The sequence below is a fragment of the Alosa alosa genome, chromosome 12, assembly GCF_017589495.1.
Source record: "Alosa alosa isolate M-15738 ecotype Scorff River chromosome 12, AALO_Geno_1.1, whole genome shotgun sequence".
NCBI lineage: Eukaryota > Metazoa > Chordata > Actinopteri > Clupeiformes > Clupeidae > Alosa > Alosa alosa.
Genome location: NC_063200.1, coordinates 16,523,288 through 16,551,215, shown reverse-complemented (window position 1 = coordinate 16,551,215; position 27,928 = coordinate 16,523,288). Strand labels below are relative to the sequence as shown.

The 27,928-nt window shown below is 41.5% G+C and overlaps 2 protein-coding genes across 6 annotated transcripts in view; one reads left to right on the top strand and one right to left on the bottom strand.

Annotated features, from left to right (window-relative positions):
• zmiz2 (zinc finger, MIZ-type containing 2) overlaps nucleotides 1–1,437 on the bottom strand; it is a 41,964-nt gene extending 40,527 nt beyond the window's left edge. For all 4 annotated transcript variants that reach the window (XM_048258708.1, XM_048258714.1, XM_048258712.1 and 1 more), the window contains exon 1: nucleotides 878–1,437. The gene's annotated coding sequence lies outside the window, so the exon portion shown is untranslated. The remainder of the gene's footprint in view (nucleotides 1–877) is intronic.
• An 8,010-nt stretch (nucleotides 1,438–9,447) lies between these two features.
• Nucleotides 9,448–25,436, top strand: pargl (poly (ADP-ribose) glycohydrolase, like). Of its 2 annotated transcripts, none has more exons than XM_048259573.1 (16): nucleotides 9,448–9,519; nucleotides 10,835–11,347; nucleotides 11,578–11,700; nucleotides 12,364–12,453; nucleotides 14,688–14,756; nucleotides 15,152–15,241; nucleotides 15,580–15,740; nucleotides 16,013–16,092; nucleotides 16,474–16,546; nucleotides 16,722–16,797; nucleotides 17,473–17,620; nucleotides 22,980–23,058; nucleotides 23,712–23,820; nucleotides 24,398–24,500; nucleotides 24,750–24,878; nucleotides 25,120–25,436. In XM_048259573.1, the coding sequence occupies exons 2-16, from the start codon at nucleotides 10,835–10,837 to the stop codon at nucleotides 25,221–25,223; spliced, it is 1,947 nt and encodes a 648-aa protein (XP_048115530.1). In that variant the 5' UTR covers nucleotides 9,448–9,519; the 3' UTR covers nucleotides 25,224–25,436. The 2 variants fall into 2 exon arrangements, with proteins under 2 accessions (XP_048115530.1, XP_048115529.1); XM_048259572.1 differs by lacking the exon at nucleotides 9,448–9,519 and adding an exon at nucleotides 9,865–10,050.
• Nucleotides 25,437–27,928: the final 2,492 nt, after the last annotated feature.

The window sequence follows — 27,928 nt, the reverse complement described above, 5'->3', positions numbered from 1 at the left end:
TTACTCTACTCTAAGACCTAGACGGAAGCAAAGGACTAAAACTTTGTGTTAATAGCCTACGTTCAGGCATCATCAGCTAGGCCACATTCCTAGCTGAAAAGGACCTCTGGAATCATTAAGACTGGTTACACGCTATACTATTGTTATCCTAATGAGCGAACAGATGAATAATAATGACTACATATTGGTAGACAATGAGGTAGCCTACAGGTGGGTTTCTGTCTACATTTAGAGACTGAGTTTCTACAGCTTTAATAATTTAACATGTTAGGTATAACACGGTGAGTAGCAAAAAACAACAGCAGATCAGTGTGGCCAAGTCTTTCCCAACAAACATTTAGGAATTAAATGAACATTTTCCCAACAATTACGCTGCCCAAGCTTCATCCATTTGGTCAGTTGCCACTGGGGTGCCACTAGCGACTTAAAGAGCAAGACTGTAGTAGTATGGCATGCCTGCAGAAGATAATACAATGGGCGACATTTTGTATCACCTTGTAATGCCTTTTATCAAACACCGTGTAGGGTAAGTCTCCCCTTGGTCACACTAACACAGCCAGCCGAGGCTTCACACATTTCCCTGAGACATTTGGTCAATTAGGCTACGATATTCACCACGGTCTTGCAAAATCGTACTCGCTAACTGGCCATAATCGCAAAACCAAAGCCAGCTATCGCAGCGAGGACAGCATGGTCAATTAAATTGTTGGATTAACCTACAGAATTTAAGAGCGTGCTTTTACAGTCGTTTGCTTACTTCCTCGTCAATCATGATGTGAATGCGGCGGCAGCGGCTATGTCAACATTATTATCAACTGACGTTAAAAGAGACAAGGACTGTAGCTGAAGCATTGTGATTAAATGTTAGTTAGCTTACCTCCGACCACAGCTGCCCGAGGTTGCTCCGGTCTCTGACTGGTGATTCTGTGATCCGCGGTAGGAATCCTCTGTGTGTTTCAATGAAAAGGACCAGTGCAATCCGTTTTGCAAACGCCGATAGAAGTGGATAGTGTAGCAGCTATGTCCCTTTTCCCCTTTTTGCTACCAAATCGATTGCATCTGTGCAGGTTATGCTATCTGAAATGTCCACGGCTTAACACCACTAGCAATCGTGAACAAGTAAATACGGCTACCTTGTTTTATCCATGTGCATTTGGAAAATAAAATCGGTGTATCACTGCATAGACCCGGCGTATGGCTAGTTGAAATTCGCTGGCTATAAAGACGGACCCAACCAGCTATCGGGTAGTTTAAAAAAGTACGGGTAGAATAACCACTAGGTCTCTGTGTAGTCTCTGCCCTCGGCAGTATTTCCCTGAGCTGCGCAGCATTCCTCACTCTATTGCACAATGAGCCGCTATAATTTATTCATGAGATCATGGGGATGGAGGTTCGGAAGAAAGGAGCAGTTTTTTTGTCACTCACCCCCTCATCGCCTTCTCGGCTGACTTCCCCTAGCCCTCAGACCAGATTAGCTGATCGACAACCAGAGCAGGAAGTGATCCATGCGATGTTACACAGTTGCCTTAGCGCACCAGCACTCCTTTCGAGCATTGTTGGAATTGAAGCCATTTTGGCTCCAGCCGTGCTTTCAACATGCCAAGTGACTATGGGTTCAGCAAAAATGATGAACATAGCAGAATTCTTCTTTTAGTTTTTCTTTTTTCTTCTTCTTTTATGATAACGATTTTTTGTAATTCTGCTCTATGCAATTACTAAACTATGTTTGGATAGATCTAAAGAAACTGATATTTGACTGGTCTACAAAATGTAAAATAAAAATAAGTCTATTTTGTAGCTATGGCAATTTACGTAATTCTCTTTAACAGTTAAAAACTTGACTGTTGCAAAAGAAAACTGCACCATGACATCGGCCTTGAAAGAAACAGACAGTTGGTGCAGAGGCATGGACTCTGAAGTGTTTTTGTTGATTCAGTCAGCATCTGCAACATCAATGAGATGTGTCTCACACCTCTGTAGGCTGCAGTGTCCTCTGTAATCTCCTGCAAGCCTTCACACAAAGTCTCCACACAAGCATTGACTCCTGAGTAATATCGGTAGACAACCACATAGGCCACATACATCGACTACACACATAGGCTATATGTGTTATACGTGTTTAAATGAGAAGCACTAAGGTCTGGGGCATGTTCATATTTCACTGCTGTTCTGAACATTCTCAGTGACCTTACTGATCAATTTTTGCCCTCATCAAGATGGATATGACCCCTGAGTGACCTCTGGGTGACCCACATACTGACAGCAGTTTATTCTTGCACGGAATATGGTTGGTTTTGGTTCCAACATGGCCCAGAAAAGGCCAAAACCACCCATGCCACCAATGATTAGAGTTAAATATTCAAGAATCAGACACACACGCACACACACACATCAATCTCTCTAAACCTTGCCCTTAATCTGAGTTAGTGACACCAATGCCGCAGACTTGGCTTAAGGACGGATCAGACCACTAACCTCATTGGAACTCAGCTAAATGCCAGAGCAAAACCCAACCCAGCCCATGCCAGTGAATCTGCAGCTTGAGAGACAGACAGACACACAGACACACACACACACACACACATCCCTGAGGTGATGAATACAGGCTTACAGGTTATCCGGGAGTAGATCTGACTGAGACGCCAGCGACAGAGCCCTTCCCATCACCCCCTTGCTCATTTAAGGCCCAATCAGACAGGACGCGTTTGTTGCAGTGAGGTGCGCCTTTTTTCTGTTGTTTCGTATTGGCAGTACATATTTTGCGTGCTGCTCATGCGCCCAGCGCGTCTCACGCTCTTTGCACCTGCTGCACTTCGGGCTTTTTTGCGAAGGTGCCCTGAGCGCATTGAATCGAAAAATATTCAACTTCAAGCAGAAAAGCGCCCATGTTTTTATGAAAACATAGTGCACCTCACGTTTTATAAGTGGCAAAGTGTGTCCTGTCTGATCGTTACCTTATCTGAGGTCTGAGAATCATGTGCTTCATCAGTCTTCAGCGTTTGGTAAAGATTTTAAGATGTTCACAGGTTTGTCACAGCGAGTTATTAATTTACTTCGGAAAGCTTCAAACACAGACTTAGATCATTCGGTTGACGTAAACTTCAGTGGGCCTTTTTGTTTTTGTTTGTTCATCACCTTTCTTAACAGGAATCTTCAGATGTATATTGAATGTATTTGGAAACAAACAGACACACACACACACACACACACACACACACACACACACGCGTGTGCGCGCGCGCGCGCACAAGCACTGAAAGACAGAGACACTAAGTCGGTGCTCCAGGTTTCACAGAGTGGCCAGGCAGCCCAGTCTGTAGTGAGACTCTTCGGGAGAACAGAGCATCCGAGTGGAAATTCACTGTGCCAAGCACAATACCTGAGGTCAATGTAGAGGTCACCTAAGGTCAAGCCTGGCCACACCCACCACACAACAGAGCCACTGAACAGGCAAGAGACATTCCAGAGTGCAGTGAGGGTCAATGAATGAGAGGGGAGGGCTTCAAACTTCATTATTCCCCATCAGCTGAGAAAAGATTTTAGTTCTTGGCTTGGCTATAGCTAATTGGGACAACAGTTATTACGTACAATATTTGACCACTGATTTATCGTTTTGTTTGCGAGTAGTTATTAAATCCAGATTTTTCCAGACAGACTCGTTTACAAGTTTTTGACTAGCAATTTTAAAATAATTTCTCTCGCTTTTGCCACTGATATCACATACATGGCTTATGGTAGGCAATCCGTGTCATACTCACTGTCTGTAAAAGGCATTTTATCAACAGAGTAATTACCCAGGGCTATAAATATGTTAATCCCCAAAGCATCAGTGATGGCCCCTGAGTTATCAGCCGTAATCCTGATTGACGTGAGGGAAAGGAAGTCCAAATGAAAAAGTTTAATTACATTTCTAATTTAACCACCACACACACTTACTCAGGACAAGAGTTTTCCCATTTGTATACATTCTGGAGAGTGATTACCTGAATTACAAACGCACACATACATACACACAGAAAAAGCCACTAAGAGCTGAACACTGAAATATGGATTTTAATTTGGCAATTGAAAAGTTCTCTTTGCACTACCCAATCCTAACCTGTGAAATAGTCTTTACACTGTGTCTCTAATTGTTTTGTTATGGCTGCTGTCTGACATAATTCAATTAAGTGCATCTATCTATCTATCTATCTATCTGTCTGTCTGTCTGTCTGTCTGTCTGTTTGTCTCTGTTTGTCTATCTGTATTTGTATCTATCATGTCTGTCTGTCCTTATAACCTTTAACTGTGAGTGCTGCACACTTGATATTCCTTCCTCATCCTTGTCTTGTTAAGATCTCAGAGGATCGTGCCATCATTATGGAAAAGGGGGGGAAGGAGCTGCCCTTAAGACATGCAGTCAATAAAACAGACACTTTACCAAGCCAAAAGGGAATGGACCAATCCATTCTAGTCTGTGATCCAAGGGTTGCCCACGTGTCAAAGTATGATATCAAATGGCACACGGTTTCCTGGTTCTCTGAGTAAGGACTGTGTCAGGGACGATGACAGCATAGTGGGATCTTAGAAGTGCATTTTGAGCAATGGGACTCCAGGAATTTAGAAATGAAACTTCAATGCAGCAGAATCCTCCCTCTTCTCTTGTCCCTCTTAACAGCATGGTACATCCCATGCCAATGGCAATAACATATCATGGGAATTATCCAGCAGTGAGTGAGTGAGTGAGAGAGAGAGAGAGAGAGAGAGAGAGAGAGAGGAGGGAGAAAGAGAGGGAGGGAGGCTGATGGAGAGAAAGGGAGAGAGGGATGGAGAAAGGCAGAGACGGAGAAAAAGAGCAAGAGAGAGAGAAAGATAAAAAGGGTCAGAGACAGAGAAAGTGGGAGGGAGAAAGAGAGGCAGAGACAGAGGGGAGAATAAGAGCCAGCGTGAGAGAGAGAGAGAGGGAGGGAGGGAGAATGGGTGAGAGAGAGAAGGAGGGAGGGAAAGACAGAGGGAGAGAAAGAGAGGGATAGTGAGGGTGAGAGAGAGGGGGGAGAGGACAAGGGAGGGAGGGAGAGAGAGAGAGAAAAAGATTACTGGTGCCAGACCGAAGCTGCTGAGAAAAGAACAATGGATCTGTGGCTTTAATGAGCCCCTAGTGCACAGTACTGGAGTTAAGAGGCCAGACGACTGCTATTCCGCTCGGTGCTGCACTCTGCTGCGGGGGACAAAGAGACGCCGCGGACCAGGTAGTGGCGAGGAAGACGCACCGCAGGTCTCGACCACTCAGCCCACAAGGGGCCGCCGGACGCAGACTCAAGCAAACAGTCAAAGCCCATGCAAATCACTTCTCACATCGCATGGCACAAAGAAGCCATTGTGTACACAGACAGAAGCGCAGATTGTTAACTTATGGATAATCTAACGGCAACCTAAAGATAACCTTAAGTAATAACACAGGTGCCACAGCGAGACATTCATGATAAATATTGATAATCATTTAATACATAATTCTTATATGCAACATAGAGAAAGAGAGAGTGAATCAGAGTGTGTGCAAAAATGTCAAGTCGTCTGTGGTGCTTGTGCTTACGTTTGGCCACATAAAAAATCTATCTTTTTCAGTGTGTGTGTGTTCGTGCATCACTGCATGAGGCCATTGCAGCAAGGCAGGGGGGTGGATGTGGTGGTGGGGGGGGAGTCAGACTTATGCTCACCAGCTCCCTGTTGCCCTGGAAACAGGTACTGAGATTCTTTGCCTTTTTTCATCTTTCCCCTCGCTATCGATGTCAATGCCCCCACCCCCCCACCCATTCCACTCCAATCCCCGACCTGCCGCATCCCCCCTCCCCTCCCCTCCTCATCCCAATCTACTGCAGTCATTTAGCAATGTCACAGGCCAGAATAACCAATCCCCCAGCGCTGCTCACACATCGGGGCGCACAGAGCTATCAGGGTCAAAACGCTCTCTACTATTGATCTCAGCTCGCCAGACAGTGCAGTGCAGTGCATTGCAGTGAGGTTTGGCACGCCAATCCAACACACTACCAATCAACAGCCCCCAACAAACTACCCCCTCCCCCACCCCCACCCCAGATGATCTCCACGGGCGATGGCAGTGTTTGGGGGAGGGGCAGGAGGAGGATTGCATGCCAGTGTCTGCAAAGCCTGCGTGTGATTTCTGTGCTCCCTATGGAGAAGCTAAGGACGGGAACAAAAGGATAGATCACTCTGTAACAACATACGCACCACAGCACACTCATACACACACACACACGCACACAAACACACACACACCCATGGACACTGCCTCGGAATGCAGCAGGCTGACGTGTGTTGTGTAATGCTGTCCGTTTGTATCTTGTAACTCTGGTGGTGTAACATGGTGAGCGTTAGATAAAAGCATGGAAATGACCGTCATGGATAATTCCTGACACACACACACACACACACACACACACACACACACACTCATACACAAAGCTGTGTAGCTCTCACCCTCTCCTCTCTCTCTCTCTCTAACACTTTCTTTCTGGCCTTTTTAAGTCAACATTGTTTTTGACTGGGCCACTCTCCCCTCTCTGCATTCCTTAACAGTGACTTCTCCTCCCTAGTCTGCAGAGGAACATTCCTGGGAGGAGGCTGACCGACAATAACAGTGGGCTGGGCCATATGGGGGGGGGACTGGGCGGTGTGTGTGTGTGTGTGTGTGTGTGTGGGGTGGATCACCGCAGAGAGGGCAGGGCCCAGGAGCTCACAAGCTGTATGGATCCACCCTCTCAGCACAGCACAGCAACTCGGAGCAGTGTTTTAAAACACACACACATACACCTGCGTTGATTCACAACCCTAGCCTATACTAGTGTTTTAAAGCACACACATGCACACACACACAAACACACACACAAACACACACACAGGCACATACACCTGCGTTGATTCACAACCCTAGCCTATACTAGTGTTTTAAAGCACACACACACACACACACACACACACACAGACACACACACACACACACACACACACACACACACATACACACACACACACACACACACACACACACACACACACATACACACACACCTGCATTGATTCACCATAACCATAGCCTTTACCTATGTTTCCATTCACAAGTACAAACACAAGCTGTTTGTACATCCATCCATACATACATATGTATAAATACATGTTTTCACTTAAAAAAACACACAAATGACAAAGAGATGCTGCTTTCAGGCATAGGTGTAAGTCCGCATGTTCTGCGGATATCAAGCAGTTGGGCCGTATCTGAACAACATATCCCGACATTTTGATCTCTGAACTTAGGCGGCTCTTACACTACTCCACACCTAGTATTTCGGACGGGCATTATGTAAATGGATTGTGTCTGAACGAAGCAAAGAACATGCAGAGATTCTGTTCATGTGCATGTTCAACCGCGCTCAACCTGTTCAACCACGCAGAGATTCTGTTCATGTGCGTAGGGGTCGTTCAAACATAATGTTCGCATAATGTCCACATGTACATCATATCTGAAACACCCAAAGGGTCGGACATCCGTTTGACAAAGATCTGCATATAGTGCAGAGGACATGTCTGAAAACAGTTAGAGACACTTGTTCTAATATTCACACATACAAAAGTACTTAGCCTACACAAACAGACTTAATTCTCACAAAGACACATACACACACATTCGCACTGGCAGTCTGAAAGCAACTTGTAAGCACCATCATTTTTTGGCATATAGACCATCAAATCAAAGAGTAAGGTGCCATGATAAAAACCTCATATCTCCCCACTGTATTTTTTGTGTAGATGGCCCAGAACAAGAGAAATGCAAGCCCTGGGGTAGGCGCCTGTTTGAACTCCGATGGAAGCCAGAAGCCATTCATTCGCACTGGCAGTCTGAAAGTGGATGCCATTATCAGAATCATCAGCACTCCAGTCTTTTCAGTGACTGGCACAATATAAAGCAAAGCAGAACAAACACTCAACAAAGCGACAGCCTCTTTCAACACTCAACCTAAGGCAGCGGATTACGCCAGTGATCCTGGGTGCCGGGGAAGGCAGCCTGGAGCTTCCGAGAGTTCTGAATGTGAGGAAGTGGCTTCTGTCAGCGCCTCAGTTGAGAGACGGATGGGGGGGGGGGGACACGGGCAGGCGTCCCCGTCACACGGCGAGACGCGCAATTGTAGGAGACGTTGTGTCATGTTGCATCCCTTGCTGTCAGACGCCATCAGGCCTAATTAGGGGCCGGGGGTCGGGAAGCGCGGGAGAATCTGCTGGTCCGGAAGATTCTGTGGGGAGAGTGACTGACTGATATGTCACAGCAAGTGCTGGCTGATGATGTTTTTGTAAATGTGTAAGAATAAAAAGGTTCACTTCAGGGGTCTGTGGCATAGACACCATGCAAAGCGAGGAGACATTGACAGAGACCGTCTTTACCAGCACACAGAACTAAACAGCAATGACAGACAGACAGACAGACAGTGAGAGAGAGAGAGAATTATCAACAATAGGCTGAAATAAGAAAGAGAGAACAAGGGAGAAAATGAGGAGGAGTGAGAATACGATGAAACAGGAAAGAGAGAGAGAGAGAGAGAAAGAGAATGATTGTGAAGGAGAAAGAGACCAGAGGAGTGAAAAAAAAACAGGAAGCACAGAGTATTGAGCAGAGTGACTGCCATGTTGCTAAGGGTGACGTCTAGCTGTCGGACCAGAGTGCTGATGTCACTGGGGCCAAAGGTCACTCCTCTGTGCGCCATGGAGAGGAGCGTCATGCCACTATAACAAGAGACAAGGGCAGAGTCCTGTGGTGGCTGAAACCCACACACACACACACACTCAAACACAGAAAAACACAGGTACGCATGCATGCACACACACACACAAGCACAGACAAATACAGGAACACACACACAGCCAGGGGGGAATCATGTGATTTCAGAGAGGGATTCTCAAGCACACACACACACACACACACACACATTCATGAGTGTGAAAACACTACATATGTATATGAATGAATACCACCAACAAATGTATCTGAATCGACAAGTAGGTTCAGATGAAATGTTCCTCAAGATTCTGCCGAAACACTCCAACATTGGGGTCCTCTGAAATGCCTCATTTATATTATGAACATTGTATATGGCCAAGAAATTGGAATAATATTTTGAAAAGATGGCCTACAATGTCATAATATAGCCTACACTAAGCTATGGGAGGAAGCCGCTTGGGCTCAGTCACATCTGGTTTTGTTCACAAATGGAGCCTACTATTCAAACGGATAAAGCTGGGTTCATGTGAAAAAATAGTCTAGGCTACTTATCATGCCTACCACTTTGTTTGAACACAATGTGCACTCACTTTCTGTTAATAACAAAAACACCGCGCCATTGCGATAACACAGAGTTCACACGCCATCTAGTGGTGTCAAAAATGTAATTTTCATGTTATGTGAAAACTTGTCAGTCGTCATTGTTGTCGAGGTCTTGAGATGAAAACATTTGACTAAAACACCTTATAAAGGTAACTATTAAATAGCCTAAGTGTAGGCTACATGTAATCAACGGGTTTTCCAATCTATATATCGAGGAAGTAGCCTTCTGCTTCAATTATCAAACGAGGATGGGGGCATTGATTTCTGACGTTAAAAAGTGGAAATGTAAAAAAAAAAAAATGTTGGAATCTGTTATCTAGCTGTGAGCTAAATGTGATGCAGGCTAGGGAAAACCGAGGTAATTGTAACAGTTCACTTTGCTTAGCCTAATTAAAACAAACGGATACAATGTTTCGATTGTAGCCTATAGTTCACCCTGACCCTATGACCACCACCGCTGTCTCGCTTTCCGGCAAAAGATTATTTGGGCGCCGCCTATGACCAACGTGCAACCAGGGCGCTTTCAGCAACTCCTAGATGCGTTCCATATACTTTCACATTCGGTTATGGCTTGTCTGACAGTGCACCTTGAAGCTAGGCTATAGGCTTCCCTGCCTAGCGTTGGACAAAACTTCAAAATCATTAATCGTTCATCATCTTCTGTAGTGATCAGTGACCATGTGAGTAGCATAATGTCATTTTAGTGGATGGCGGTCGATCGAGCTTAACGCAAAATGTTGTATTGACGAAGGACTAGCCTACTCCATCTAAAGGAATTTTAGTTTCGATTTGGTTGAAAACGTTGCACCAGGCTACACAGCTTAGGCTAGCCATAGCCTATCCCATAGGCTAAACGTAGAGTATATTCCGTATAGGCCTACATAGGCAATGACAAACGTGTAATGAAGAACATTAGACCTTTTGAAAATAGAGGGGGTGGTCCGATATCATATGCTATTAGGTTACGTCTGAGCAACCACATAACAAAAGTTTAAGTGCCACCGACACGAAACTGTAGCTGATATACTAGCTAATGTAATTACATAAGAAAATGTTAAAAATTAAGAGGATTAATGTTAACTCTTTCGGTAACAGACACTCAGAGCCTAACACCTATCTCTTGTTTTTGCATTGAAACATACATCTTTGCACCTCATGCATGAGCAGACGAACTTACTCTATTTTTCGATGGTCTCTCATAGCCTACTTCAAGTGTAACCTACAGTAGGCTACATCTTTGTTTATGTGACAATATCCAAATCCACCATAGAATTGCACAGATTCAGCTGGGAGGTACCTGAGAAACGTATAGCATCACCCGATCACCATAACAACTTGGTTAAAAGATAAAGCAACTTGTAGGCCTACGCTAAGCATTATTATTTTTGGCATACAGAAAATGAAATTACTGGGTAAAGTGGCAGGACAAAAACTTCATATCTTCCCACTGTATGTTTTGTGTAGATGGCCAGGAAAAATGATAGCTCCGGGGTAGGATCCTGTATTAATGGGTCATACTCCGGTGGAAGCGAGAAGGATGCGCAAGGCTCGGACCAGCATAGAAGCAGGACAGCCCACGACCCCGAGAAAAACCTAATTGACTTTTCAACTGTGGGGCCTAGCGCAGCTGGTACCTCTGGCTCTGGTTCCAGGAGGGGGTCAGCTGCAGCTGCAGCTGGAGCAAAGGACGGGTTTTCAGGAGGCAGAGAGGACAACAAGTGGCAACAGGGTTCAAGTGCTGCTTCTGGAATAACTGGGCAGACACCCAAACCTTCAAGCGCCTCTGGTTCTGATGACAGGGGTAGATCTGATGAAGGGACTTCAGGAGGCAGAGAAGACAACAAGTGGCATGGGACCTCAGGTGCTGCTTCCTTGAGCACCAGGGAGGCACCCCGATGGAATACCAGGACGGTTAAGGACTGCAACGTAAAACTAGCCTCGCTATTTTACAGCGCAGACCACATCATACTGATAGATGTAGGCTAAGTCATTTTCATGGGATGTTTTGCAGTGGTTTGCCAATTTGTAAAGGATTTGAACAATTGATGTTATTCTTAAAGTCTTTTTAAAATGGCATCCAGTCAACGTTAGCAAATTAATCTTAAAGTTTTGTTCATTGTAGCAACACTACATTGTTCAAAAAGGTCAATACTGAATAAAATGCAGGTTAGTTTCCTATCCTGTTTTATATCTGTCTGTCTCTACAGGTGAATGAGTTTAGAAATACTAAAAAACTGAAAGCCATGCATGGAACGCCATTGTGGGATGCCTTGCATGTGAAAATGCCACATGCCAACGAAAACATCTTCAAAACAAAGTCCACGTTTTTGGTAATGGCTCTTCAGCATTTTCCATCTTTTTGCCATCTAAAAAGGCAGTGTAAAATATTTTTTTGTAGGTTGTGTAGGCTAAACCTCTCACCACTGAAATCCAAATCCAGTTGTGGCCAAAATACATATATGTTAGGAGAAGCATTTTTCCAAGGTTTGACCAGTGGTTCAAATGCTCTCTCCTTCATCTCCATAGAGCTAAGAAACATTACTAGCGATAACATTGGTATTGAAAGACTTGAAAATAGTTCTTTTATTTTTTGTAATGATTTTTTGGTTTACTTGCCAATAAAGTGTATAACAAAGTAAATAAAGGGGACAAAGTAAAGAAAGTAAACAAACAAACAAAACATGTTGGTATAGTTTTTCAGCCAAATTGTTATTTTAAACCTATCGGGTTAGAATTTCACAATGGGTTCATCCCTAAAGACTACACTGCTCTTAAATTCAGCGAACTGCTCGTAGTAACCACTCCTCCAGTTGTTATTTGAATTGTCCAGTATTTGGTCTTGTTGACATTTCATGCTTTTGACAGGAGTTGCTCCAATAATCACTCTGATAAACATCCAAGTATGGCCTGTCAAAGACCAGTTTTGTATTTTTAGTTTTCCATGAAGTTGCTGATAGGCCTATTTACTCTTTATCTCTTGTGGTCTACATCAGGGTAACATTGAGACACAGTCGCGTTGGAGCGCCATCTCTAAACAACTGAAGAAGCTTCGAACAGGCTCAATGACTGTGGCTGATATTGAGGTAAGACAGTATGACATACAAGAGTGACCAAGGGCCCGAGTTCGGTGGTGATATAGTTAGCGGGAAGCTACGTCAAGACGGGGACTGGGAAATGGGCGACACCTATCAGGTGAAGTGAAATTAAATAAACTAATCACATGCAACCAGTGTTAAATTCTGATCCATCTATCTAGCTTTTATTAATTAACTTCGGCCTGACTCTGACAACTGTGTGGGGATGCACTGTCGGCAAAATACGCTGTCAAACTCACACCCCAAATGTCTAAAGACTGGAGTCCATCTTAAATTGTGGCAGTCAGCCATCTTGGCTTTCCCTGGTTTATTCATATTGCATCCATAACTAACAATTATAAATAACTATGAATCACTATTGCCCGGTCATATGACTAGTTCCTGGTGGCCCTGAAATTAATTAAATGTTTCAAGAAACTTGTGAAGAACTTCATTTCCTCATCCCTGTCAAGCTCTTGTGACCCCCTACCATGCACCCATAGAGCCAATAGACCTCTGAAATTTGCCTACAAAAAAGCTGCCATCTTTGAGATCCGTTATCTGGTGATTTTCCCTATGGGAAAATAACATGGGGATTTTGAATTATCACAACTCTCGCGGGGACGAAAAAGTCTGAAATGCAGACGTTTTCCCAAACACACTTTTGTCCTTTGGCCTTTCCGATTTTGTTGTCCCCACAAGAGTTTAACAGATGTGATAATTCCAAATCCCCATGTCATTTTCCCCATAGGAAAAAGCTCAAGATACCGGATCTCCATATATGGGCAAAGATGGTAGCTTTTTTGTAGGGGAACTTCAGAGGTCTATAGGTCCAGAGACGATGCCATCTCCAACCAGACTGTGTGTGGGGGGTGTGATGGGAGAATGCTGTTCATTGACTATAGTTTAGAATTCAGCACCATAGCGCCCTTTACCTTGCACAAAGTCAAATATGTATAGAACATTATCATGCATAATCGTCATACAACAAAGATGAGGATTCTGGGACTGGTCTGACATCTGACACATTAACCATCAGCACAGGTGCCCCCCAAGGCTGCGTTTGAGCTTTCTGCTATAACATTTACATTCATGAATGCAGAGCCAACAGTAGTCACACCTCCATCATGAAATTTTCCCTCAGGACACCACTGCACAGGAAGACATTAAGCAACTAATGCTTTTTCACTATACGTTTTACAATAGTATCTCTATGTATGTGTGTTACGACCCCCTGTGCCCTCTGCAGGCTTGGCATAGCCAATACACTGATAGTGCTGTCTTGGCTCAACTAATTGGTTAATATTATACACCTGGGTAAATGGGTTGGGCTATACACAGGGCTGTTTCTCTCTGTCTCTCTTTCTTGCTGGGTCACTTCTGGGTTAGGCACATTTCTGATTAGAAGACACATTGATTTCTCTACCACAGGCACCTTATCTCTTTCTATCTTTTACTCTTTTGCAACATCATATTGACGCTTGCATTACATCCACGTACTTACATACATTCTATTTTCTCCCCTCGACATATCTTTTGAACTGCAGTAATTTAATATTTAATAATTACTTTTAAATAAATATATTTTGGTTGACCACACCACCTTGTCCTCCTTCCTTTTTTATGTACGGTCTCGAGCCGGCCGTAACAATATGACAAAAGAAAATACTTATTAGTTAAGAATAACGTAATGGTTTAACATAATTTAATGGATGAGTTATGGAGAAAAACAAAAGAAAAGATATCCGCACACTGTGTCTAAAGCTCCTATTTTAATGGTGGGTGATAGGCCTACACAACGTTTCGACCACTCAGGTCTTCGACAGATGCAGGGTAAGGGTATATATAGCCATTGTAGGGGGCTGGGTGGAGTCAAATTATCCTAACATCCCATCTGAATGTCATACAAAGAGATGGGACAGGTCACATAGAAAACGAGTCACACTGATACATATTTAAACAGAACCCTCTCTGTTAGTGAACATTATCAATGCTGCCGCTTCATGGCTCATAGCTAACAGATCTACAGCCTGTCAACATTATAAAACACTTACTTTGCACAGAGAGTAGAGGGATATAAACTTATACATATTCGGTTACCCACATCTGTTTCAAAGGGTCATCCCCATACCACAATGTAGAAATTCACCCCCTGTACAATTGTGTTTTTGGAAAAAACAGTTATAAACAAAAGCAGTTTTGTTGTACCAACATATTTCTGTGTGTGTCTCTTGCCATTATAGAAAGTCATTAAGTCGTATAACCCACAGTACAGCTCCTGGTCCTTCGAAGGACTTCAGAAATACGTAGAGGTAGGCCTACTGTTTTCAGATTTATGACAATCTCTCATATGAGGTCTCTCAAAACCATGTATGTAAAATGTTACAAGAAGGTAGCAATTTTGGAACAATTAAAGATCTTGTTATTTTTATAGATCTTGTTAGTTTATTTTAGTTAGTTTATTATTGTTCATTTATTGTCTCCTTCATCAGTTGAATTTAAGACAGTTTATTCTGATCAAATGCATTCACCAACAAGAGAAAGAATGTTTCTGCAAGCATCACAAATATTCTCTAAAATAATTTGTTTTATTTACATTAAAAATATTATTAATTGATGATTCATGAATGATTGCCTTAATTACAGTTCTTATTAATTGATGATTTATGAATAATTGCCTTAAGTTTCACATATATATTTCTTTAAGAAAATTCCGAGAGAAGAGAAAGAGATCTTTTTTAAGGTCATTCCCAAAATGGCAGAGTTGGCTCTAAAGCTGACAGAAAATGTTCAGAGGGTAAGACACCAAATTATATCTACTTCCTGGATGTTATTTTTCTATTTAAAAAGTTGAAGAAAATTAGTGATTTATTTCTAGTTTGCAAATGAATATATACTTTTATGGTGCTTTATGATGGCTATATTATATGGATCTTGTAGTGTGCAAGGATGTTATAGGTATCTTGTATTACATTGAATTATTATTTGTGTAGTCAAGACAAACCGATCATTTTTAGGACACTCAGATTTCATCTCAAGCCTTGCATCAAGAGTCATTAGTATGGGGATTTGGCTTGGGGGTCTATGTGCTTTTAAAGTGTATCCTGTTAAGGTTTTTTTGTGGTTTCCACACAGGGCCTTCCTCTGCTTAAGCAGGGTAGGAGCTATTCCATCACTCTCTCCCAGATCCAGATCGCCACCCTGTTGGCCAATGCTTTTTTCTGTACCTTCCCTCACCGCAACACCACTGCTAAGAACGCAGAATACAGCAACTACCCTACCATCAACTTCAGCAGGTTTTCACGCACGCATGCACATTTCTCAGTGTATTGTAGTCATTTCATAATACAACTACGTAGGAGGATGACCATAGTTGTATTGCTTTGTGCAGTTAAATAAAAAGGAAAAAGTTATGACATAACAAATAATTAGTACAAAATTCTGTAAACAATGATGACACAAAAGGACATGTTCACAGAGGCCATTACAACTCTTGGTCATTCTGACTATTTCAAATCATTTCCATGAGAGATAATTTCTCAATTTATACCTTTTTTTCAAATTTCAGCTTATTTGGCAATTTTTCTCAAACCACAATGGAGAAACTGAGAGCCATCGTGCATTATTTCAACACTGTCACCTGTCAAAGTAAGGTACCATTATTACGTGACTCTTGTGTCATTTTGAATGAACAGTATTATGTGTGGCAGTAACTGTTAAAGTCAAAGTCAGCTTTATTGTCAATTTCTTCACATGTTCCAGACATACAAAGAGATCGAAATTACGTTTCTCACTATCCCACGGTGAAGACAGTAATATTGTTGTGATATTGTTATAATTGTAAAATTATAATGTAATATTTAGTCTGAATGTGTAACTTCAATAGCCTGGTTGAAACCAGACTCATTCACTTCATCAATAGAGTCTGGGGACTCACGATTGGAAAACGTTTCCAACACTCACATTGTGACAGACATTGATCTGGTCCAGCCTAACCAATCAAATTGATATCGGTTCTCTTTGTGGTAGGCTCTCGGCCACAGGGGCTGGTCACCTTTGAGAGATGTTTCATCCCAGATCATCAACTTCCCCGCTGGAGACAGTAAGGACACGATCTGAGACGTTTTAACGTTATTAATATTAGCCTCCACACCAACTCCCATGCATGTATTATTGTATTTACACATGCTAGCACATTGTGTTTCTTTTCTGTTGTCACCATAAAAAGTGCACCACTCATCTCTCACGTCTCTTAACTTTGCTCTTTACTGCCTTAGGCGGAACGAACACCTGGGAAATGTCCGTGTAACGTCTGAGGGCACCATTGAAAAGGAGGGCAGAGGGATGTTGCAGGCAAGTGTGTTGAACAATGACTGCATTTCTATGGAGCCTTTCAAGAGAGTTCCATTAGCAGCATCATAGTTGGCCCCACAAGACTTCCTTTTTAACATTCCATGTTATCTTAATGCAGAGGAAGTAGATTGGGGCCCAAATAGAACGTTCAAGCATTGTTTTTGTTTTTATTGTTGAAAGGGTCTATAGCACTTTTCCACTCCTCAGAGCATTCAAAGCACGATACACACACACCGATGGCGTAGGCACCACTGCAACAACTTGCACATCGGGAGATTGGGGCACATTGGGGTTAAGTGAGTTGGTCTCGAACCTGCAACCTTCCGGTTGTTTGGGCGACTCCTCTACCTCCTGCCCACTGTCAATATATTATTCTGGGCCATGTTTTCATGCTTTTCAGTAATTAGCACACAAAATACAATATGTATTCTACTTGAAAAAGATGGATACGGTTGAAATGTCAGTTGAAATGTGAGGTTTATGTTCTGGTAGCGGCTGTCCAGCTATGAAAAAGGTGGATAAGGTTGAGATGTTAATTGAAATGTGAGGTTTATGTGCTGGTAGCGGCTGTCCAGCTATGAAAAAGGTGGATAAGGTTGAGATGTTAATTGAAATGTGAGGTTTATGTGCTGGTAGTGGCTGTCCTGCCATGTTTGGTTCCGTCACTGTGTGCAGGTGGACTTTGCCTGCAGTATGGTGGGAGGAGGCGTGCTGGGCTCTGGGCTGGTACAGGAGGAGATCCTCTTCCTCATGAACCCGGAGCTGATTGTGGCCAGACTCTTCACAGAGAAGCTCAGCGATAATGAGTGCCTCAAGATCACAGGTAATGAGTGCCTCAAGATCACAGGTCACAGGTAATGAGTGCCTCAAGATCACAGGTATCGGAACGTTACATATTACCAACCGTCCCGTATGTCCAACCTCTTACGTGTATGTGTCACTTAATATTAATTTCTATACAAACCAAGATGGCGGATTCCTAAAGAAACGCAAGCACCCACACCATAAGTGTATCAAATCCGCTTGGAGCTCCAGTGGAATTTTGAATTGAGAATTCTCGGGCTATGCCGTGAGAAGGTTGGGAATATGCACTCACCAGCACAGCACTAAACTCCGAGCGTGGTACACAAAATTGTATATTTCAGGCAGTAAAAGCCCCGGTAAGAACCAAACTAGATTTTGTTCAAATCTACACACATATGGCTACTGAAAACTGTAAGGTTCATTTATCAAAATGTTATTTTAAAGTATTAAAAAACATTGTTGTTTTAGAATTTTTAAACGAAATGGTTGGTAATTAGTACGTTTACGATAATGAGTGCCTCGAGATCACAGGTAAAACTGCCCACATCTGTCAGAGGCCTAACCAGGGCCAAGCAAGTGTGTGAGTATGTAGACAAGTAAAGAAAAATGTAGTAAAACAAGTAACCACTAAGTAAAATGTAAAATAAAGTAACTTACTAAGCTGCACAGGGAGTCTTGTGGTAATGTGGTAAGACTGGTTCTTCAAGCAGGTAATAGTGCGTGTCACTCATATTTAAAGGACAATTCCGGTGTGATATTGACCTAAAGTGTGTTGAATGATACCGAGTGTGAACGTATGTCTCATAGCTCATCTCGGCTTGTCCCCTGCACTCAGAAATCTGGCGCTAGTTAGCCGATGCTACCAACAGTTTTTCTATGGGGTTGCCTCGGGCATCGGCCTAGCCATGCAAATAAATCACTGTTTTACACCATTTACGAGGCTCAAAGTAGCTCCATACTTCATTGGTAGACTTCTGAGGGCCTTGACATTTAACCCATTCACGCTGGATGCTGCACGACGCATCATTCTATCTCCCGCCGGTTGCTGCATAGCGCAACATTGAATCTCCCGCTGGTTGCTGCGTAGGGCAGCATGCTTTTTATTTCATGTTTCTAGGTGCTACAGAACAGATTTAGAACAGATACAGATTTAGTCACGATAAGTCGAGCGACAAGTATGAATGAACAGGTATGATAAAGGATCAGATTCCAAAAATAATTTGTGGAAATGCATGGATTCCAGTTGCTGCTACTGGAAGCAACTGGAATTCATGCCTTTCCACGGAATTATTTTTGGAATCTGATCCATTGTTATACCTGTTCATTCGTACTCGACTTATCGTGACTAAATTCAAGATGGCGGCGAACGGTAAACTTACTCAAGGTACTGTCTAGGCGGGTCAATATATGAAAAAAAAAACACCTAACCTCAAAAAAATTGATACAAAAGGTTTTCAACTGATTATGATACCTTTAGATGTACTTCTAAAAATCTAGTTAAATCTGACCCCAGTAAAGGGGTCATTTTTAAGATGGCGTCCAAGATGGCCACCAGAAGCTAATTTGGGATATCTGAAGCATTATTCAGCCTAGCAAAATGTTTTTCGTGTTTAATCAGATTTAGAGGTCACTGAATCATATATGTCACACAATCCTTCATTAAATCATGCCACCCTAAAAAGATGGTTGTGGCGTAACAAGAGGTCATGAATTAATTATAATCTATTGAATTGTAATTAGTCCCTCCTTTTCCACAACTTTCCAACCATGCTGCCAATTCAGTCTACTTAAAGCATAGAGAACAATAGACATAATTTCATTCTACTTTTTTTCACGACTTTCTGTCAGTTCAGTCACATACATACGACAGACTATTAGGGCCACACATGAAGAAAACAAAGAAGCCAAACCCAACATGTCGTTTAAAGTCGACATGTCAACACACAACATTTTGAAAATAAAGTTGAAATATCATGTCAACTTTAATCACTAGGATCTTTGGTGCCAGCAAAAGACAGCATTCCAGAAGAGGAGATTTTGTCCTTCAGTCATGTGCCAATGCCTTCACTACTCCCAATCAGACAACAGAGGTGATTGGTGAATTAAGATGCCAAGTGATGGCTGTACTTTTTGGTGGGAAGTCCACAGACTCTCTTACAACATTACGGCACAACACCCTGAGTAGGAAGGTTGTCCTTGCGTCATTATTTGTGACTCTAGAACGTCTCCCTCCAACTGAATCTGCTAGTAAGCTTCACAGCTTTTGAAAGTTATCCGCTGTAACTGTGTGCATTTCGGCAAGACACTCTTCTGTTAATGTAGATACGGATTACGCTTCACTGCTGCCTGTGGAACATGTCAAAATGAACAATGTGACAATCTGCACAACTTCCTTTCAGAGGACTGGAGGATGATGGATGATGATGAATAATGATATAGTAATTATTTCTGATATACTAATAAATATAGTTTAATATTAAGTTTAATTAGCTCCCCCCCTTATGATAGATGCCAACATGTATTTGATGCACACAAATATATAATGCATGCCTATGCATGGGTTATGGTTCACTAAAGTCATAGAACAGCCAGAACTATATTATAAAAGCATATACCCTGTACATGAAATATAACATCAATCAACTTATGTTCCCAACTTCCACTACACTTTGCATAATACATAATCTATTCTGTATAGGCGGATCTAGTGTGCAGCTGATACATTTTGGTATGTACAGTCCAGGGGAAACAAATTAAACATCCTAAACTATATATTTTCTGAAAGCATATAACCTGTAGATGAGACATAACACCAGTTAAGACATGTCCCATCTTCCTCCATGAATACACAATACATTGCCCTCTATTCTGTATAGGCGAATCTAATGTAAAGTGGATACATTTGGGCATGTCCAGTCCAGGGGAAACAAATTAAACACCCCAAACAATGATTTTCTGATTTTCTGCAGATGATATAACACCAGATAAGATATGTCCCATCTTCCTCCATGCCATGAACAATACATTGCCCTCTATTCTGTACAGGCAAATCTAGTGATAAGCGGATACATGTTGGCCTATATTGTCCAGGGAAAACAGATTAAACACCCTAAACTATATATTTTCTGAAAGCATATAATCTGTAGATGAGATAAAACACCAGTTAAGACATGTCCCATCTTCCTCCATGCCATGAACAATACAAATCTACAGGGCCGTAGTCACCATAGACATTGAGGGGGGCGTGCCCCCAATATTCAAATATGACCAAAATGCCCCCCCCCCCCCCCCCCCCCCCCTCAATATTCGGACATAGAAAAATAAAAAGAAAGAATAAAGCGCTATACTAGGCCTACAGGAAACCAACACATTATCTGAAATGTAATCAAGCGTAAATAACGCACAAATTAGTGACCTATGGTTCCAGAGTAGCCTACACCCCTGAGTGGTTTGTCCTGGTGATTTTCCGTTTTTAGTTAGTGGCGTCTTATATCAAAAGCTTCCATTTACTGCACCCTACTGCGGTGAGGTAGGGCTGTCAACAATATCGCAAAAGCTACCGGAACAATTTTCACAAAACTTCTTGGAAAGGTGTAGCACAGGCTAAGGAAATCCCATACATGTTTGGAGCCGATCAGACTGAAAGGGAACATTTTCCATATTGTAGCCTATTCTCGCAATGATAGCGAAAGTGAAACGTTTCATTTTAAATGATGAATTTGTGCAAGCCTGTGTCATTTCTTTCACGTCTTTAATGCATTCATATGCTTGTAGTAATGCCAGAAATTACCGTGTATAGCTCTCTTAGAAATGATTGTTGCATCTTGCATATTATTTAGATGCGCACTCAATCGCGCATCCATGCAGGCAAAACGTGATCAAATGTGGCGACGTTTACAATACGTGCCTAGTTAGCCTAGCTAATAATAGCCTAGTTAATGTGAATCGCGGACAATAACCAAAGAAAGGAATTTGCACCTCCATTCACCAATTAAAGGCTGTGGTAGGCCTAGTGTTTCTACATGTTGGCACAAAACATCATTTCTGTCAGAAGCCAGTCTATAATGCATACAGGGGTAACATGAGGTGAGTCAGACAGAAGAGGGGCCTGTCTTAGTAGCCTATTCCTGAATCCTGTCCCTTTCAAACTACGTTAAAATTGTGTGATTAGCCGCAAGCATAATAAAATCTAAATTAAAGGACAAAATCTTATTAGGCTCCAAACCTATGAGTCTACGCCTTAGTTTAAAAAAATCTTCAGGTGTAAGTAATAAGTCAAAGAACCACATTCTGTGTAATATAGAGGTTATCAAAAGATACTCTAGTTTGTAATTTCTTTTAAAGTATACATTGGGGGGGGGGGGGGGGGGGGGGCTTCTGTTTGGGGGTCCCTCAGACACCACCACAGATTTGGTCCCCCCCAATGTTGACATCATGACTACGGCCTTGAAATCTAGTGTAAAGCGGATACATGTTGGCCTATATATTGTCCAGGGAAAACATATTAAACATCCTAAACTATATATTTTCTGAAAGCATATAATCTGTAGATGAGATATAACACCAGTTAAGACATGTCTTATCTTCCTCCATGCCATGGAGATGGTTCATAATCCTGTATTGCATTTGCTCTGTATTAAAACGCATTGATTTTAATATATGGCTGAAAAAGGTAGAGCATTGAAACATGTTCAAGATTCCCATTTAAAATCATATTCTTGTTTAATATGACCACAATTTGACATCAATTTCACCCCTGTAGGATGAATAGTAATTGAGATATAGCCATTTTAACCTCTTGGCAGCCATTTTGGTGGCCATTTTGAAAATGACCCCTTTCCCAAGGTCAGATTTCACTAGATTTTTAGTATGTTATTTAGCATGTCCAACAGTACCAGAATCCATGAAAAAACCTTTTGTATCAATTTTTTTTGACGTTGAACACTATATTGACCCGCCTAGTCTGTATAAATCGTCTTATAAATAAACTACCAGTGCTTTTTCAAAGTTCTCAATGTCTCGTTTTAAATGTCAAGGCCCTCGGAAGTCTACCAATGAAGTATGGAGCTACTTTGTAAATGGTGTAAAACAGTGATTTATTTGCATGGCCCAAGGCACCCCCATCGAAAACTGTTGGTAGCATCGGCTAACTAGCGCCAGATTTCTGAGTGCAGGGGACAAGCCGAGGTGAGTTATGAAACATACATTTACACACTTTAGGTCAATATCACACCGGAATTCTCCTTTAATTTCCTAAATGAAGACATCGCCTAAATGAATATCTCAAGTAAAACAAAAAAAACCTACAATCTTTATCATTTGTTTGAGCTTTGACTTTGTGAACTGTAGTCTAACTGACCATTTCCTGTTCCATTCAGGAGCCCAGCAGTACAGCGAATACACAGGCTACAGTAGTAGCTTTGAGTGGAGTGGACCCCATAACGAGAACCTGGAAAGGTAAAAGAACTCTTGGTATTGAGACCAGCATATGTCATAAGCGCATGTAAACAGCCTGCAGGTGCTGTAGGACCTTGGATCACTAAGATTCCTGATAGCAAGAGGCTGGTGGACCACTCTCAGTCCACCGGAGGTAGATCTGCAATTCACTAAAGCGTTTGCACTGTGAAGCCGAACATTCTTAGCATAATTCACTGGAAATGGTTTAGACCAGTTCTAACTTCAGTGAATTATGATAATATAGGCTAATGGTGTCAGGGTTATTGGTTGCACAAAGAAGAGAAGGATATGTATCTTCTTATCTAACTCTTCGGTAGACTAGGACAGTAAATGGACCATCAGGCCCTTGATATGCACAGTGTTGTAATGTTTTTCTGTCAGGCAAGTGTGAATTTGTTATCATGATGTTTGAGTTCATGAAAAATTATTGAAAGTTACATTTCAGTGTATTACGCCATAATTGTATGAATATTAATAAATTAGCAATTTAAATATTTATGTTTGTGATGTTTCATTATTTGCATTTTCTAAGGGTACATTTCTGTGCTAAAGAGCTAATATGAATTATTTAGTTTTCATTTTATTATTCAAAAATCTTCAAGGTTGGCAGGTCTGACTGTAATCCTGTAACTCTGAAAACTGTGTGTTATTAGAGATAATTGGATGAGGCTTCATCGTCAGATAGTTGCCATAGATGCTCTGAACTTCAAACATCCGAAGGAGCAGTATCAGATGAAAAAAATTAAGCGCGAGCTGAACAAGGTCAGTGTTTGCTTATGAAGATAAATTATATTAATGGCATTCAGAGCAACCCTTATTCTTGCACAGTAATTTGTATATTAGTATTAATATGATATGACTGAAGGAGCTCTTGTGATATTTTGCATAGTGTATTTAGGCTTTACTCTTTACCACTTGTCACTCCACTGCCTCTCCATCAAGTCTAATGACTCGGCTTGCTAACATCTGCATTGGTATTAAAGGTGCTATGTGGAGTTCTTTTATTTAAAAAGTTACCAAGGAATAACAACATATTGTCAAGAAACGACCGTTATGTCCAAATGCCAGTGCTCTGTGTTGCCAAGATATCCACTGGAGTTAGCATACAAACCAGCTAGCGCTGGGCCGCTTCACTTGTAATACCACAGTGTGCCACATGCGGCACTATATCAAATACAAGTCAATGGAAGTTCAAGTCAACTCAAATTCTACATAATTGCACAAACCTCCTTTAAACAATATTCTGATTAGGCTCCATTTATAACTCCTATTTTATTTACATTCACTTTTTGAGTCATGATATTACATACAACTTGTATTTTAATGTTTTCTTTCACAGGCTTTTGTTGGGTTCAGAGAGGAAGGCCATTTTGCTCAACTCCCAACTGTTGCCACAGGAAACTGGGGTTGTGGGGCCTTCCATGGAGATCCCATCCTCAAAGGTACTGCACTATAGAGGGATGGTATAGTACTATATAATATACTGTTCATTAACTGAATGTATATAATTGATGCTGATGTACTGTATATTGTGCCTGATATTTCTGTAGATGCTTAGTGAGGTGTGTGTGCTTTATTGGTGGTTAAGACTTTGCTTTGACTTAATAAAAGTATTTATGTGTGTTTGTGTGTGTGTGTGTGTGTTAGTCCTGGATCTTCTGGTCAATCAATCGGTTAATTTGTGTCCTCAGCTCTCATTCAGATGATGGGTGCCGCTGTGGCGGAGAGAGACATGGTGTTCTTCACTTTCGGAGACACACACCTGGAAAGGAGACTGCGGAATATGCACACACTTCTTAAAGAGCGCAAATCCACCGTTGGTAAGACACAAAACATCAAAAAGCAATATCCATAGTCATATTGGGTTGGACCCACATTATAGTATTTCTTAATGGACAACTTCTGTATTTTTGCTTTTAATGAACGTCTTCCTTTTGTGTGGTATTTCACATACCTTCATCACATGTGTGGCTTGGTCTCACCCAGATGGTAAAAGCACTGAAATATTTTTGAATAATTTCAGCTGTGTGTATTTACCTCTTCTCTGCTTTCTCTCAACAGGAGACTTGTACACTATGCTGGACTTCTACTGCCAATCAAGCAGGCCACAAGAGGACCTTTATCAGTTCATACAGACTTACATGAACAACAAAAGTTCACTCTGAATAGGCTGCAAAACTGCCGAGCCTGATGCCTAATACACAAAGCCACATACTGCACTACTGAAACATTAAATTAACATGTGCCAAATTTGTGCCTTATGTAATTTGGACATGTTTAAAGGATTTAACATTCCTTTTTAAAAAAGGGGATCTGGATGCACAGACAGAAACGTTATACAGTGGAATGATTAAAGGAGGTCTTAAATAACACCCAAACTGGCTCTGATTCACACTTTATTCATGTATTCAAGTAGCCTGGCCACACCCTCTTAGATCTCCTCTCAGGTAGATACTAGTCTGGAACACCATAGTTCACTAATGTCTCCATCGGGTCGGAAGATTACCTGCCCAATCAGCAACGAGAGGGGATGATGCTATAGTTGCAAAATTGAAAGTGGTTGTGGTTAATGGTAGTAGCAACACCTGTGTAGAGACTTGTATCCAAAAGCAAAGCAGTCGCTGAGAGGCTAAGGTATGGGTGTAGTTGATTGTCTGACGCGCTGTACCAAACAAAATATCCGCTGAGATCCAAGGATGCGTTTGACAGGTTTATTGAAAAAGTAGTCCAACTTAATCATAACATGCTCAAAGTAAAAAGAAAATCACAGCAATGCAGCGAAAACAGCGTAAACAGCGGTCAACAAAAAATATGGCCTCCCAGTAACCCTCTCTAGTTACTTCCACCCATGTCCTGTGCACCTGTCATTAAATTAGCTAAATGTTACCACCCCCAATTACAGTGATATGAAATTAAACAACAAAAAAGGTAACAAAATATAAAAACCCAAGTAACCCAAATATAAACCATTAGACTATATTACTTATTAACATTTCATAATAATCAAAGATTGTATATAATAATAAACACCTTCATGGCTCCTACAACCTGCAAACATCAAAAATGTCAGTCGGAAGAATGTGTACATTTATTTACAACAAAGGTAGACCCACATACATGATTTTGGTATAAAAAAAAACAAAAATGATTGGTTTTACCTGACTCGAGTTGCTGGATCCAACAGCTAAAGCAACCAGGCAGCTACAGCGCTACACTTTGGGGCCATGGACATGGGGGCAGGGCCGGATTAACCATTAGGGCAACTGGGCACTTGCCCAGGGGCACGGGACCAGTAAGGGGCCCTGGGCACAGTCAAAATATTACTTTCGATCAGGTTACAAACGCAGTACTCACTTCCCTAATTTTATGCAGATTTTGCAACCCGTTCAATCTAAATATTATGTTAAATCACGTCAAAAACAGTGTCTGTAGCTGCCTGCACAAATGCTGCCTGCCATCAGTCAATGAGTGAGGGCGAGCTATTACGTCGAAACATTTCATAACATCCAGACTACAGTCATGTCGAGATGTCATTTTAGCTAACGTGGTTAGCGTTTTCTCGGACGCAGTTGAGCATTTAGTCCACACTTCATCAACCCCCAAACATGAAATCTACTTCTGTCAAAACGTTTGAGACTAAATAAATTTTTGAGTGTAGCGCAGTAAGCACAAGCATAATTTTGTGGCTTTACGCACAGCGAGGGCATTCGTGTTTGTTAATGCCTGGTACAGATTGCAATCTAATGCAGACAAGGCTTACATGCTAGGACCTGCCCTCTGAGAAACAAGTAATCACAAAAGGTTGGTTTTTAAACCACTTTATTTCGTTTTTTACATATTTTTTTCAAAAGTTTTTTGAGGCAACACAGTGTGCAAAAAGTGCAAGAAAGTGCAAAAGTGCTGTACAAACGTTTCAGTCAGTGAAGACTATCCTCAGTGCAAAAAAGAGCAGCAGCATAGTGAGGCAACCTTTTAAACAGTCTAGAGCAGTTGCATCCAATTAGTGGCCAACAGGCCTAGTAGGTCACAGCTCATTCAGATCACATAATTGAACAATTACATCACAATTTCATTCAATGAGTCTACCTTATAGGGCATAGTGATCAGACCATAGACTGTATAGTTATATATATACAAGTCAAGTCAAGTCAAGTCAAGTTTATTTATATAGCACATTTCATACACAGAGGTCATACAATGTGCTTTACATAAACAAAACCAAACGATAATAACAAATAAAAGCATAGAAGGGCAATATAGTCAAAGAATAGTTAAAAGGTAAAGATCATAATAAAAAAGAAAACATAAAACACAAGGTAAAATCATTTAAAAAATAAAGAATAATAATTAGTAAGCAAAAACAAAGGCAAAAAGTAGTAAAAAAAAGTAATAAAAGACAAAGTAGAATAATTATCGAGGCAGATTCAGAATTTGTAACTTCGGCACAGTTAGCAGAAAGCGTCTGAGAACAGTTTGGTCTTAAGTCTAGATTTAAAACTGGCTACAGTTGGGGCCTTTTAATGTCATCCGAGTTGGTTCCACAGCTGAGCAGCATAGCAGCTAAAAGCTGCTTCACCATGTTTAGTTCTAACTGTAGGTTTTACTAGCAGGTTTTTCACCTGGGACCTGAGAGGACGAGAAGGTGTGTACTGCATGTCTGACAAGTATTTAGGTCCTGCTCCATTTACTGATTTATAAACAAGCAATAGTGCTTTAAAGTCAATTCTGTGACTTACTGGAAGCCAGTGCAAGGACTTAAGAATTGGAGTAATGTGGTCAGTTCTTTTAGTTTTAGTTTTTGAGTCCTAGCTGCTGCATTTTGTATCACCTGAAGCTGTTTAATAGTCTTTTTAGGAAGGCCTGTGAACAG